This window comes from Lingula anatina, chromosome 7 (assembly GCF_051362555.1).
Source record: "Lingula anatina isolate TDL-2025a chromosome 7, LinAna3.0, whole genome shotgun sequence".
Classification (NCBI taxonomy): domain Eukaryota; kingdom Metazoa; phylum Brachiopoda; class Lingulata; order Lingulida; family Lingulidae; genus Lingula; species Lingula anatina.
The window spans coordinates 19,423,640-19,439,026 of record NC_141773.1 but is presented as its reverse complement, the minus strand read 5'-3'; the positions used below and the strand labels follow the sequence as shown (position 1 = coordinate 19,439,026).

General features: G+C 36.6%; 2 protein-coding genes and 1 long non-coding RNA gene across 3 annotated transcripts; 1 reads left to right on the top strand and 2 right to left on the bottom strand.

Annotated features, from left to right (window-relative positions):
• Window positions 1-1,081: 1,081 nt before the first annotated feature.
• LOC147760844 (uncharacterized) lies at window positions 1,082-3,889 on the bottom strand. Its single transcript, XR_015335502.1, has 3 exons — window positions 3,832-3,889; window positions 2,984-3,004; window positions 1,082-1,746 (listed from the first exon to the last, which is right to left on the bottom strand). It is a non-coding gene; the product is annotated as an uncharacterized LOC147760844 (long non-coding RNA).
• Window positions 3,890-4,035: 146 nt separating this feature from the next.
• LOC147760843 (uncharacterized) lies at window positions 4,036-7,004 on the bottom strand. Its single transcript, XM_087018086.1, has 5 exons — window positions 6,789-7,004; window positions 6,386-6,541; window positions 5,183-5,299; window positions 4,413-4,556; window positions 4,036-4,064 (listed from the first exon to the last, which is right to left on the bottom strand). The coding sequence occupies exons 1-5, from the start codon at window positions 6,829-6,831 to the stop codon at window positions 4,036-4,038; spliced, it is 489 nt and encodes a 162-aa protein (XP_086874212.1). The 5' UTR covers window positions 6,832-7,004.
• Window positions 7,005-12,377: 5,373 nt separating this feature from the next.
• LOC147760842 (uncharacterized) lies at window positions 12,378-14,117 on the top strand. Its single transcript, XM_087018407.1, has 4 exons — window positions 12,378-12,532; window positions 12,734-12,754; window positions 12,984-13,047; window positions 13,463-14,117. Exons 1-4 carry the CDS (start codon window positions 12,476-12,478, stop codon window positions 13,630-13,632), a joined length of 312 nt encoding a protein of 103 aa, XP_086874533.1. The 5' UTR covers window positions 12,378-12,475; the 3' UTR covers window positions 13,633-14,117.
• The last annotated feature ends 1,270 nt before the right edge of the window (window positions 14,118-15,387 follow it).

The window sequence follows — 15,387 nt, the reverse complement described above, 5'->3', positions numbered from 1 at the left end:
GATTTAACGCACGGTTCGAGCAGAAAAAAGAGACTACGCCGTTCATTGTTCCGTTGTGTAAACGGTAAAGGATTATTCGCGGAGATATAGAGGAGAAAACTGCCAAGTCGCATTTGAAGATGTTCATCTTAGGTTTGAAATGCCTATGACGCAGGGGACGTGCTTTTTTAGTTTCTTATACAGCATGGCTCAGCTAAGAGATTGGAGCGTGTCTGGGACGTCTCTCTCTCTCTCTCTCTCTCTCTCTCTCTCTCTCTCTCTCTCTCTCTATATATATATGTAAAAAAAAAAAATCACCCATTAATCGTTAGTTTTGATTTGAGATGTTCTGATGATGTCCGTAGAGACAGTCTGTCAAATCAAGGTGACACAGCCGAGTGTGACCTGAACAGAATATGTTTCTTATTATCATTCTTGTTTGTGAACTATCAGAGACGTTTTAACATTGGGCACAATCAAGACAGCCCCAGCCTTCACGCAAGTTGGTGAAAGTAATAGATTTGCGATGGTATCTTGATATGACATTATAATGTATATGATCTAATGATTTCAAAAAGCTCTTGCAATCACGGGTGCGTTACGCAATTTTCCCGTCTAGTTCACCTAGTCGGTGGTGCGAGCTATAACAAAGTGCACGCAAGCTTATCTATATTGTTGATAGATCAGACCATAATATTTTAGCGTCGGTCGGTATTAAATTATTCATTTAGCCTTTCTTTATTTTGTGGTTTCATATCTGTCATGTGTGAGTAGAAAACCCTTGTCAACTATCTCCTTTGTGTAATATTCAAACCTTGGTACCTGCAAATGTAATCTGGGGGTGGTCAAACTTTGGGAAAGGGGCTGTGCTAAGTAAATATGTGCATCTGGTTGAAAGGAACCCGAAATCCTTCTCGGCACCATTTCACAGTGTGTCACTTTATGACAGACATTGGTGTATTCACAAAAATATTAACATAAAGACCAGACTGATGTACCAGTAAAGTTGTTAACCGTAATTGATACAAATTATTGACATGCTTGCGAGTTTATCATAAGTTAAACACAGTTCTTTGAAATATATGAAAAAGAAATTTGAACACAATTTTCTTTGCTTTTATTATTTAATCAATTTGAAGCGCTTCTTTCGCTTTTTTCCAATTAAAGTTTGTCACACAACTTCAAAATTGACATACAATTTCATTCACAATAAATGAAAAGATTAGCTTCATGTTAGCCTGAACATTTTTACTCGCAGCTAAATCTGTGAATGCATCGGTTTTTACCGAACATCAAGCAATGTGGAATAAATCTGGTTATAAAACTTCAATATCCATAACCAAGATCTGTCCAACAGTTCAAATTATTAATATCTCTAACAAGAGATAGTCACAGTAAAGTCCCCTTCGGCAGTAGCGAACCCGTATACACCAATGGCATATTCCCCACTGGGTAAATCACCTTGAGGAATATCGAGCAAAGAGGTGAAACCGGCACAGCCAGGTCCATCGTCATTGTATCCCACATTTTGGACTTGGGGGATGTTGCATATCTGACTACCACCGGATTCAATAAAAGGTATCGCTTCGCAGCCAAATAGGGCAAGTTTTGTGTCGTAGTTGGCGGCGTTACATATGGATATAATGATATCGTTAAGCCCTGGGTAACTAATGTAGTATCGCAACGGTGCCAGGTTCACTGAGACGAATTGATAACTGTTGGAATATGTGTAAGTTGTGCCATCACACATGACTGGTTGGAGATCCGCTGTAAGTAAAAATATTTAATTTAATCAAACATTTCACTTTCACGTACAAAAAAAAATGTAAATAGTATATGTATTTAAAACTAAGGAAAACACAACATAAGCAGCGTTTTGACCTAAAATGGTCTTATATTACACTTTTTTATTTTTCACTCTCTCTTTAAAATGGATACAAACCAGTTGCATGATGTACAACTTTAATCTGCAAGGTCTATGACCTCTTTCTTTTCAAGCACTGGATAACAAATTGAAAAAGAATTTACTTAATTCTGAAGTACAACATAACTAGGCTTAATCCCGAACCACATATTAGAGAAAGGAAACTTATCCAAATATTTGCTATTTAATCATGTCGTATTTGGAAGAAGGCATATTGTAAACGAAGATTACAGTAGAATGTGGGATATTAAGATACACCAGTCACCAGCACCAAGGGTAAAGGGTTCCAGTATATGGGAGGCCCCCTTACCAATTACCATTTAGAGCCATAACTAATTCAACCAAAATTGAAATTCTTCTGAATCAGCATATTCTTCTACAATTTTTGAGCTATGAATTATCAAAATGCACACTTGGTGAATCCGATGTAATACAGTCGTTTAATCTTCTTTAAATATGTACATTTGAAAGTAAGTCCCTTGTCGGTTTTTAGGTCTTTGTTATATTTCTGTTAATTAAATGCTGTAAATGTGTTTTCCTAGTCTTTCACTGGGTTGAAACTATAAAACTAAACACTGATGTTCCATTCAATTTTATTTCCAAAAGTTTATAAGGATGTTATATAACTGAATATGTCTTAAATGTACACACATTGACAATAGAAGTGTCACCCCTACTGAACCAATACTATGGGGGAGATAAATGACTGTGGAATGATATGCTCCTGGTATCATTTTATTAACATCAAATTTCACAAAAAGACCAACAATACAATCCCATGGTACAGCAGTTTTATACTCATCAGTCACATTATAAGTAGACCAGGCATTATAACTTTGATTACTCTGATTCAGGGGGTGGCACTTCTGTTGTCCAGTGTGTGTATTTTGTTTTTGTTTGATGAGTAGACCAAATGGGTCTTCAGAATGCATACATTTTGTTTTAGAAGAAACCCACGGTATAGAATATCATATCTACATATAGTTTAAGCTGATACACAAACCAACAGATCGAGATAAAAGCTCATCTTCAGACGGGAAATAAAACATCACTTCATGCTTAATGTGATGTCATACTTACGGCATGATGTTGTAAGTTCAGCTGAAAAAAAAAAAGAACAGATAAGAGGCATTAGAAAATTTGCATGAAATAACCGTAACAATATTCAGGTGAAGTCATTCCGTGATGTCTGATCAGAAGATCTTAAAATAAAAAAAAAAAACATTCTTACTAACATGATGTACATTTTAAGTAACCCTATTCTCAGCTCACAGAATAAAGAAATTAATCTAATTCAGATATTAAGAGGTTAATTATTCATATCTGGTAGAAGGGATATTATAAACGAAGAGCACTTTAAAATGTAGGATATTACGTAAGATACCCAGCAGAGGATGAGGGATCCCAATTTATGGGAGGCTCCCTTGCCATTACTAATTTAGCCAAAATTGAAATTCTTTACCACAAACATATTCTTCCACAATTTTCTGAGCTATGAATTATCGAAAATGCACACTTGATGAAATCGATGTTTTACAATAGTTTAATGTCCTTCAAATATAAACGTTTGAAATTTCGCCCCTTTTCAGTTTTTATGTCTTTGTCATATTACTGTCAATTATTTGCCGTAAATGGATTTTCAGTTGTCCTAACGTTTATTGGGTTTAAAACTATAAACATTATTACTTATATTCCATTCAATTCAATTTACAAATGTTATTAATGATGTTATATAATTTTACTTGTCTTAAAAGTAATACGTTAATACTAATGAGTAGGCCAAATTTTGTTTTAGAATAGACCCAAGGTAAAAAATAACATAGTGACAAACAACTTAAGCTGATACACAAATAACAGACTGAGATAAAAGTTAATCTACAGGAAAGAAATAAAAAATCACATTATGCTAAATGTGATGTTATACTTACGACATGGTGCTGTATGTTGAGCTGAAAATGGAGCAGATAAGATGCATTAAAAAACTGCATGAACAAATTGTAATTAAATTCTCGAAAAGGCCGTTCCGTGATATTTGATCCGCAGATCTTAAAATCAGAAACAAATATTATTATTTGCAGAACTTACCTTTTATGTCACCTGATACCTTTAGGCATCCGAATATTTGTGTTTTGTTAATCAATTTTGATTTTTATTAACACTTCTAAAAGCAAAGGTTGCAATATTACATTTTTGACATTTTTTATTTTTGTCACATTTGTGAAATGTTTATTTATTTTCAATTATAAATAATGAAGACAAAAAATTAAAAATGATCCCTTATAGCAAAGTGTTTTATATTCAAATATTGAATAACAAAACTAGGACTTGGTCAATACCAATTTACCCTTCAGCAATAATTTTGGCGCCCGTCTTTTTAGTTGCATAAGCTCAAAGTATACCTCCATCTATGACAAAAAATATTTGGGGGACTTAATGAAAGAATACTACCCTTTTAAACATTAATATAATCTAATAAAAATAACCCCTATAAACATGATTATCAACGTACCTTTACATTCTCCATCCACATCTTCAAAACCTACACTACAAGTACAGCTGGCAGCGACACAACCTCTATAATAAAACCCGACTGACGTACGCAACCATCCGTATTCACTGCATGAACATACAGCATTGGCCTCTTGAAGATCAACTGAAACAATATCGGTTAAAATCTGTGTACGTGTATGAGGGATCATTACAAATATCGAATCGACATAGTTTTGGCAAATCAAAGGAGTTTAGAGAATAATGGCTGGGTAAAGTCCAGTAATAAGGTGCTCTCATTAAAATGCAGCCAAGGGCTATTTCATTCCAAGAGCACGGGTAGACAATTATCTCGTGAACATGTGATCTCTCCACTCACATACATTGTTCATAGTCATTCACTCACCACTCCTCATAGGAGTTAGACAGGACTTTTATATCTGAGGTAAATTTGACTATTTCTTTCAGTTTGTTTGTATGTTTATATCACATTTGACATTATTTGTTAGTTCTGTATTCTATATAATATTCTTCTGTTTAATCTGTTTGTACAACATACTTCTTTATAATTTCTGCCGTCATTGATTCCGGTGAATAAAATTGGACATCAGATAGTGTCTATCTTATTTAGAGTTGACAACAGAGCCAGACAACTACCCCAAATTTCAGTTGTCTCCTCTCCAGGGCCAAATGTCATTTCAGTATCCTACCTATTTTCGTTACCAAATCAATGTTGAAAAAAAATAAAAGAGAAAATACAAAAATGGGCGATAAGTTCGACATTGCACATACCAGTCGTACACGTGGTGCCTCTCCATCCTAAGGAGCATGTGCAGGAGAAACCGGAAGAACCATCCGGGGAACATGTGCCTCCATTACGACACGGTTGTAGTGAACAGGCGTCTTCGTCTGGAACGTGCATTATATAATAAGGCAAGCAGAGTCCATCTGATATAGTTTTACATTTCTTAAATAATTATTAACACAGTGGATGACATGGGGAATAATTGGTAAACATCTGAACCCCACCCCTCCGACTTCACTCGCACGGTATATTTTGGTAAGCTGCTTGTCTATTCGTCTCTTTTTGTAGAAATCATATTTTTTGGCTGCTTAAGTCACGGTTTGGAATGAAACATATTTAATCTGGAATATTTCAGTTTAAAAGACCTGTATAGGTAAAATGTAGTGTTTCCCTTTAACTTACATGTATACAGGTATGTCAGATGAGCTATGAGAAACACTTCACTGATATAGCACAAACAAGCATGCTAAACCCACTCCAATGCATTAACTCTTATTTTGCGTGACGAACCACGGTACACCCCTCGTACTTAAGCTATTACTAAGTAGAAGAAAAACACGATCTGTCACCTCAGTTGCCCGTCTTGCCCCCTATCTATTTAGGCTAAGAATGCAAGTTTAAAAAAACATACTTTTAACCGATGAATATCTAAAAGTGTGACGCATTTGTTTAAAATTGTGAAATTTTGTGTTGATTTAAAATTTTTAAAGGTAAACTATTAGCGTTTGAAAATATCCACTTTTCATATTTTCTGCGCCAGTACATGTATATTCTGCAAAGCTCCACTTCGAAATTGGCGAGACACTGTTTTGGCGATAATGCATTTTTAGGGATGTTGTTGATGTTTTACGGAAATGCGTTGTAACTGTTTGGGTGACCTGTCGGATTTAGAGAGGGGGTCAGGGGGGTCCTCACCCCCCCCCCCCTTCAATTTCTGGTCCCCTCTCCTAAACCGTACCAAATTATATCGTTCGCCCTCTAAAATACCAAAAATTTTCGGGTCCCTTTAGTGGGCCCCGAACCCCACGCCAAGTCGAGGGGGGGGGGGGGGGCTTCGCATCCGCGGAACCCCTTAAAATGATCCTGGATCCGCCCCTGCCTGTAAGCGTATAACATGCCTCTAGGATCGTGTGTGTCGAACACCCTGATGGAATGGCGTTATGGTCACCGCTGGCCAGGTAAGGACTCACCGAGGCATAGACCGTTTTGAAGAGAATGCCCAGACTTACAGGCGCAGACACACGTTGGAAGCCAAAAACAAAACACGGCGCAACGATAAACATTTTTGAATCCGCAGTACACATTTGGATCACTCGTTACGCACGAAGCTTGAATTTGGTACAAACCTGAAACAGAAAAATCACTATTTTAGCAAGAATAATACATATTTCAACTAATGCAAACTGACTTCATACTAAAATGTCCATTTTTTGACGAGTGTACTCTTAAATAGGAGGAGCACCTCAGCAGAGCGGAGGGCGTATAAATAGTGCTCGATGTGTTTAATCCTAAAATTTGTTTTTACTGTAGTAATTAGTAAAACAAATATTGTGTTATGAAGACAACCTACGAATAGATAAAATATTGACTCACCAAGGACTAGCAAGCTACACACAGTTAACAATCTAGATGGCATTTTCAATTAAAATATTTCAGCAATGTTGAATGTCCCTTGGATGAGGACGGCAGGATTACGGTCCACTTGTTTCTTCAAATCTGCGACGAGTCTGTTGTATCCACTGTCTTTCGGTTTTTATATCATTTCGTCTTGGCAAGTTATCAAATCTTATCAAAACTGCACTTTATCTGTTGCAATGTCACAAACAGCCACGCTTGTATCACGCACTGTATACACCAAGTTTCCTATAAAAAACAAGAGAGATGATTCTATCCGATAATGTAAAAAGGTATGGAAATGTGGTATATTCAGCAGCCACAAATAAGTTTGTTGTTGGATTTTCTTTTAATCTTATGGTGTATCTTGATAATCGTAGACATGTACATGTAGCTATGACATAAAAATAATAGTCAAGGCAATACAATTTTTTAAAAGTCCTTTTAAATTTTTAAATGCTTTTTCAAAACGGATGTCTATTATCTACAACATACTTTTGTTTCTTCAAAACCTGACTATTGTAATATTTTTTTCGGTTGATCCAGATTAAATGAAAGAAATTGCCTTTTTAATTAGGACCGCCTTTAAATCTGTCTTGAAACACATCTTTTGAAAAGTTTTTTATGATTAACGGTTTTCAATTTTTTTAAAGTAAGTATATTTTAGTGTTGTAATTCTTAATCTTCCTTTAGACATGTATAAGAATTGTTAAGTACACTGAAATGTAAGAAAATGCGCTGTACAAGAAATATATTTTATATTATACAGTATTATATGTTTATGTATATATCGTGTATACTCCCCTAGCAAAAATGTATCACCTCTACTGCATCCATGTATACATTGCTGTAAGGCTACCCATAGTTTTAATTATACTATTGCATAACAACGATCGATCATCCTGTAAATTGGGGATGTGAGTAACAAAACATTGACATTGCTAGAGTGACCACTGAAATACCCAATTACCAATTAATTTAACATACAGTTCTTGACTGAAAGGGATACATTTTTTACCAAGCGGTTGACATACGGGGAAGTTTTGACCCACCGAATCGCCAGAAGGTTGGAACTACGAGAACCATTCAGAGGGTTGGGCAGCATCATAAACAAACAGACACACAAGGCCTACGGAAGGAAACCGCAGAAAAGCCTACAAACAAGGATGATCCCATACTACAGACTTGACATTTAATATGGAATATTTTTTTCCAAGTAATTTTTTATCGGTTTTTTCCTATTTTGCTGACTGATAAATGAAAATAAGGATTAAAATCGTGTTTTAATAACTTTAAATTATCGCTTTGATGTCATTGGGACATCAATTCATTAATGGAATTCGCCAGAGAAGCAAACAAAAACACATTGCCTATTCTATGCCATACGACTTCCATTAAAAGAGATATTTTGGATCTCCATATTTTCCAAATTATCTTCTGTAAAAGAGTTATACGCTCCATAAAAGACCCTCACGTCAATTGCTAGTCACAAGAATGGCCGCTGTTACGCCTGGCCTCTTCTGGCTGTTGCCAGCTCTCTCAAGCAGCAAGGCATTCCTTGGGGTAAGTTTTTAGAGTTCAATCGGGAATAATATTCTAGGCATCGGTCTAAAATTGTCCAATTTGGTCCAGTTTTGTTGTAGAACATGTAGGCAGTTGATTCGGCGAGTAATGGCCTACCGAAATATTGCCTATGTGGTTCAAATGTGGCGATTTTGATGACCAGGGTAGCTGCTCATTCCCTTGGTTCTGTAAGTTATCTGCTATTAAAAGTGCTCTGTGTGAACCTGCAACCTCACCGTGCAACCTAAAATCGTTCCTAAGGTGCCCCCTATCAAATGATAGTCAAGTGGTTCCGAGATTATTCCTTAATTTGATCTGGTTCAGGTTTTCGTCGATGACTACCATTGGTGTTTTGGCACCAATGTGGTATCCACTCCAAATACTGACGCTGTCAATCACCCTTGTCACTTTAGACCCGGCATATGCTTCGTCGTAGGTCTCTTCTGGATAACTGTAAACTCTGTTTTGACTAATTGGGCGGTACAGGTGAAATCTGACCTCAATAAAGAAAGCCACGCAGTTTCAGTGTTCTACCCAGAAACGGCCATGGCCCCCAATTCATTAGAGAAACAGACGACGATGTTTTGCTGTTTACAGTGGGTGCCTCGGAGGTCGTTTGGTGTTCTTACCTGCTAAAACCAGTTTGGTGTTCGCTAAGGGCTTTGAAAAACGCATTTTGGTGGCAATTTACCCCTCGTTCTGAACGGACTAAGTGTTTTTTGTTTAGTTGCAGCAGCGTATCCCGAAAGACAGTCGGTCCTGTACCCTGTAGGTAAGATTTTGATACATTGGGGGTGACCTCTGTGTAGGTGCATCAGTCTGGGCATTACTCTATAAAACTGTGGGGACCGTTCCGTTTGGCGCTATGATCTGTCTGGTAATGTCTGTCTTTTTCGCGCCATTCTGCCATAGATTAACAAATTTGTAATGCACTACTTGACTCATCTTACGCACTGCAAAACTGACCGCTTGCATGCAAAATTTCAAATTCTTCTATGCAGTGGTTGCCGACATATGGGTACTTTTTTGACAGAACCAAGCTTTGCCTAAGCCAAGCTTTGACCAGCCTAAAGGAACACTACCCAACTAAATCACTACATATTACATAATATAGCAGCGCAACAGACATGAAAGTCAGTTAATTGGTAGCGACACACCTGACTACACACTTCTCCATTCACAAATCTTATATGAGATCGGAGTTTTTTTGAAAAAAGAACGCATTTTTACCTAGACATACCTTCGAAACTGAAATATTCCATATTAAATGTCAAGTCTGTATATTTGCACCTTGTATATATCATGTTACATAACTTTTTGACTCCATGCACAGACGCGTCAGGTGCGTCCTCCAAACCAGAGGATGCTGTGCAAGATACTGAAATTTGGGTTTGATTATTTACTATGGTTAGCTTATTCATTGGTTGCACGATTAGTAAAATATTGTGAAAAATATCTTTTTGAAGTTGAATTAAAACATTGGTTCATGATGTGATTTTCTGTATCACTTTACGCATTACATTTTATTGCTAAGGAGTATAGTAATAGACTGACAAAATATCTTTCTTAAAGCTTACAGACACTTCGGTCCTTGAAACCAATGAAGCCAGCTCCTAGTGAGATTTTAAATTATCAAACCTTAGAAACCGCTTTTGTCAAAAAGATACATCAGGCGTTCTTATATGGAGGTATTAAATTATCTCCTCCATTTCGCGTAAAGTGGCGTGTACCTTATCAGATTTAACGCATAGTTCGAGCAGAAAACAATAGACCGCGCTCAGTTCTGCTCCGTCATGTAAAAGATAATGAATCGCGGAGCTAAACGCAAGACATTTTTTTAACATGGGTCACTTTCAAGAACCCCAACCCTCACGCAAGCTGGTTAAAGAAATAAACTTACGATGGTATCGTGATATAAGTTTATAATATATGTGCTCTAATGATTTCAATGCTCTGGCGATCACGGGCGAGTTTCTCAATTTTCCAGTCTAGTTCACCAACTGTTTATGCAACGGTGCGGCAAGCTATAAAAAGCTGAACCTAAGAACGCAAGTTTATCTAGATAGAACTATCAGCAGATAACAGTTTAAACTGTCTGGTTTGGAAAACTGTCGAGCAGTGCACCTAACAACCGATAAGTTATGACAGTGGTTAGTCTAAATTAGTTCAGGCATTCAAGATATTCTTGTTTAGGGTACCATGAATCCCCCTATACAGAGCTGTACAGAGCTGCCAAAGTAAAAATATACAAAGAGAAAAATGATGTTAAAATTTAAGGCAGACAAAAAAGAGCGAAATAGCGTAAAAAATCGCAACATCAGCAGTGACCAAGTGAATTGTATTTGGACCCCTGATCAAGGATTCAAATTTTCAGATTTTCACCTTCTCACAAACCCAAATCACAGATTCATTGTAACACATATGCATACTTAAATTGATGTGTTAATCAAGAGATAAAATAAATGACCTTAACATAAATATATAAAATATTAACGTTTACATATAATTACATACCATTCATCCAAAGATGCATGAAGGTGTTCTTTTGCTTTCAAGCAATAATGATGTAAGTTTGCGATAGAGGTTACAGCGACTACGAACCCACCATAAAAAAGTATGGCATGATATGCTCAATATTCATTCATCATCAGCAATTGTATTTGTATTTGGACTCCTGATCAATATTCCAAAAACGGAACAAATTTTCACCTATCCACATATACAAATTACAGTATACAAATTACTGTAAATACACAAATTACAGTACACAAATTATATTAGTCTATTACTGTAATTTGTGTATGTGGATTATCCTTCATTTTCCCGAACTGAAGGAAAAGCAGAAAGCAGTCCTTGACAACATTTTTTGACAATAAAATTGTTATAGGGCATGCGAAGTCATTAAGTGGGCTTTCATTTCACCAACACACTCCCATTTACGTTTTGAATGGTGATCTCACTTGATTCTACTACAGGATTGAAATCCTGATACAGGTGGTAATCCCATTCCTCCGGATGGATAGGTCACGGATGCATTCTGCAAGTTGACAACGCACATATTCACTGTGGAAGAGTTGCCAAAAGTTTCCGTTAGCATATGACAGAATGGGTTGATCTATAAAGCCTCCACCTACTACACAAAACTTGCCCTCTTTGACTGCGATTTTCCTCAGACCTTCAGTTTTTTTATAAATAAATAGATAAATATAATGGAATGAGAAAAGCGAAGACATTTGATCACGGGACACGTCCAAAATTATCATGCTGTCAACATTCCTTCCTTTCTCACGCTATCCCGTATTAACACGGTAACTTTGACAATACAATTATAAAAAAACAACATATGTCGTACATTGATGATACCCGGTACAGGGTCGAATTTGTGGATAAGCAGCCTAAGCACGTGCTTAGGGTACCATGGATAGGGGGGCACCAAACTACCACAGTAAAAATATTCAAAGGGGGGGGGGGGTTAAAAACTAAGGCAGAAAAAAATGCTAAAACGTTAAAAACGTAGAAGTATATAGGACAAGTATATAGCAATGGCATTTTTTAATGTACAATTTAAAACTAAAACATAAAAATGTAAAAATCTTGGTTGCCTGTCCTGGTATGGGGGCACCTTGGTGTTGGGTGTGCTTAGAACACCAAGAACACTAAAACCTTCATATTATTTTTATATACGGTGTATCTAAACTATACATGTGAAAGTGTTTTCTGGTATTTGATAACCTAACATTTGCCAATACTGACACTTGTTCTATAATGAAATGCAACTCAGAGAGCATTGACTAGTCCAAACCCATCAATATTCAAAATGAACAGCGTTGGATATTGTAACAACATGTTAAACAAACGTACTGGTATTGCTTGTAGTGCGTTAACTTCCTTAAAGTGACCAACGCATTACAAAGACAAAGATAAATAGACCATATTTAAGGTCCAGGAAACAAAAAGATACAAGTATTCAGTCATGCCGCAGTTCAGTGACACTGTGCCAAGCACGTCCAGTCCTTTGTACAATATATATATAGTAGTAAACTGAGTCTACTCGACTTGCTAGAGCTGGAAACCGAGGGTTAAGAAACGTTTTTCAAACAATAATGGTTAAACTTGGACTCAGTTGTGCGCTTTTGCTGGCAGTTCTGTCTTTAGGGAAGGTAACGTATTATGTTCTTTTTGTGATACCTACAACCGTCTCTGAATAACTACTGTACTAACTGCGAGTCGAATTATTACTTTATCTTTCGCTACATTCAGGAAAAATTGGTTAATTTCGAATTTTTGTGTTTCGAGTCATTCAGTTGGACTATTTTAACTTCTCTTACTGCCTTTACTTACGATTTTCTATTCCGTTTTAGGCACAGGTATCTAGGCACTGTGTGAGTATCAAAGTCCCGTGTCAATACAAAACAGGCTTTTAATTTTAAACCATTGTTTTAATTGTTGCTATATTTTGTCATTTGAATTAACACTTCGCCGGTAAGAATTACACGTTAGAAATATAAGTAATATCAATTAGAAAAATGTTGTAGGCCCTATAAGAAGTTAATTCCCATCAAAAGGGCCAAATGTTCCAAATTTGAGGAGCCATATTTGGTGCTATTTCAGAACCCCCCATGCAGACCCGGGCAAGTATGCGTGATGTCATTTGAAGGACCCAGATGTATAACAGGTACTAGTCACTCATGTACAGAAGGTTGGAATACCCTTTGCCACTGAGGATCGATCGAGTCAATGTTAAAAACTTCTTACCTTATTATATAGCCTGCTGTCAGCGTTTTGTTGCATTTAGTTACACCCCGTCAGTGGGGGACCATTTTTTTTTTGAACCAATACTTTGGGGGAGATAAATGACTGTGGAATGATATGCTCCTGGTATAATTTTACTAACATCAAATTTCACTAAAAGAAAAAAAATACACACACACACAAAGTGTAGACCAGGCATTATAACTACTCAAGATTATTACTTGATCATTATTTGATTACTCTGATTCAGGGGGTGACACTTCTATTGTCCATTGTGTGTGTATCTATACAATAAATGGTGGGGTAATTGCCAAATATACTTGATTATTTCGATTTAGATGAAAGACCCTGCAGGCGTCCCTTTGGCGGTTACGACAAGCCATTAGCTATCAATGGTCGTGAACTGTGCTGTGGATTGTGTTTGCCAAGAGATACGTGCCCACCAGGTTATTACTGTGACGTTCACCCAACTGATCGCTATGCGGCGTGTTGCCCTAGGTACCGATAGATGGCACTTAACTGCAAGACAGATAAGACTCCAAGGGCATCTTTGAGGAAGTTGGGCAACAAAATAATGTATAGAGGATTATTTCTATTAGACAACCAGAAGTTAACAGCTGAAAAAATCCACAGTTGGGATATAACTGTCGTATATCAATTTACTAAAACGTGTTTTCTGTTGTAGCCGTATTGAAAAAGTTTAGCATGCATGTAACCACGTCGATTTAGGTAGGCTACAATAAAATCTACTTGCTCTTCATTGACCTCAATATTTAAGGTAACGTTTGGTGACATTTGTCTCCTTAGATATTACGTGTAATTAATATCTGTGTTGTTACTACCTTGTGTGTGTACTTAGTAAATTGTGCTACATGTGTAATTTGATTCTAATTTTGATTTCCATCACTGATATGTTTCTCACGCTGAGAAATAGCTAGGGCCTACTTTTAAATTCATTTTAAAACAAAAAGTTAAAGTCCTGAAAACGTAGCGGAAACATGTATCACTGATGTCTAATATAAATTGATCATTTATCGCAAAACAACGTTTTGTTCTTAAGTCATCGTAGGTTCTGCAAACTACAGTCATTTCAAACAGAAAGAGAATAAAATGGATGTCTGGTGATTATTTAGTAAAACAAAACGATGGGTAAAAGTGATTGAAAGGCAGAAAATAGAGGAAAGAGAGAGACTGCCAATGAATTGGTCTACTCAACATCAAATAACACTTAAATTATAACATTTGTAAATCACTAATCTTTCTGTGGAACAGCTTGCGACTCTCAAATACTTTGGACTGCGTTAACATTTATGCATTTTTACATCATTTATCTCGTTATAACTAAAATTTCAATCGAACAAGAGAATTTTGAATCAAACTGTTACAAGACTAACACAATCACGCTTCTTTGTTAGACATACTTTTAAGACAAAGATTTAAGTAAAATCTTCATCCATGACTCGTATCCCTTCATTTGTAGGAACCTCTCACGGAATTGCTCCCATGAATCTCTCTCCTTCTCTGCTCTTGCCAGTGGTAGGCCATATATTTTGGTGAAATCTGTTGAAGAAAAGAAACTTCACCGAAAATACATCTTGGTCACGAAAAGACACCATTACAATAAATAAAAGACGACTGTTCCAGTCACTGGTTGAACCTAACAGGAAATAAGTTGACTGGATTTCTGTCTTCAACGAACTGTTGTCATGGATTGGCTCAGCTAGTAATAATATTTCTCCGAAAAAAAAAAAAAACATTCCGTGATTCGATACAATCTACACTGTATTAGTATGCTAGAATTGGTTTTAAGGAAATAAGCAGTAGCATTAACTAAACAAGTAGAACTAAAGTGCAATATCCTGTCGTGCTTCATTTCTTCTGCCGCCCCAATGCCTCGCGCTACAAGATACATTTGCCTCATCGCAAAAAAAGGGTGTTTCAAATGAACTACCGCATAAATATCCTCAAAGGCATTGAAGAATTCGTTCACTGCCCTTGCTTCTTACACCAACGTTTTTTTAATTATCCTTGTACAATATAACATGCACTGAAATACACAATGATCACATATGAATATTATTATAATTATAAATATGGGTGATTGGAAAAGGGGTTAGGCCCACTTCTATCCTGGCCCAGCCAATCTGCGGTTTAGCGAAGATGAAATGGTTTTGCGTGATTCAAAGCATTAAACGGCATGTAATAAAGAGGATTACCCGGGGGTACATTGTTGTTCATCAACTGAAAGACAAAAACCTAACTT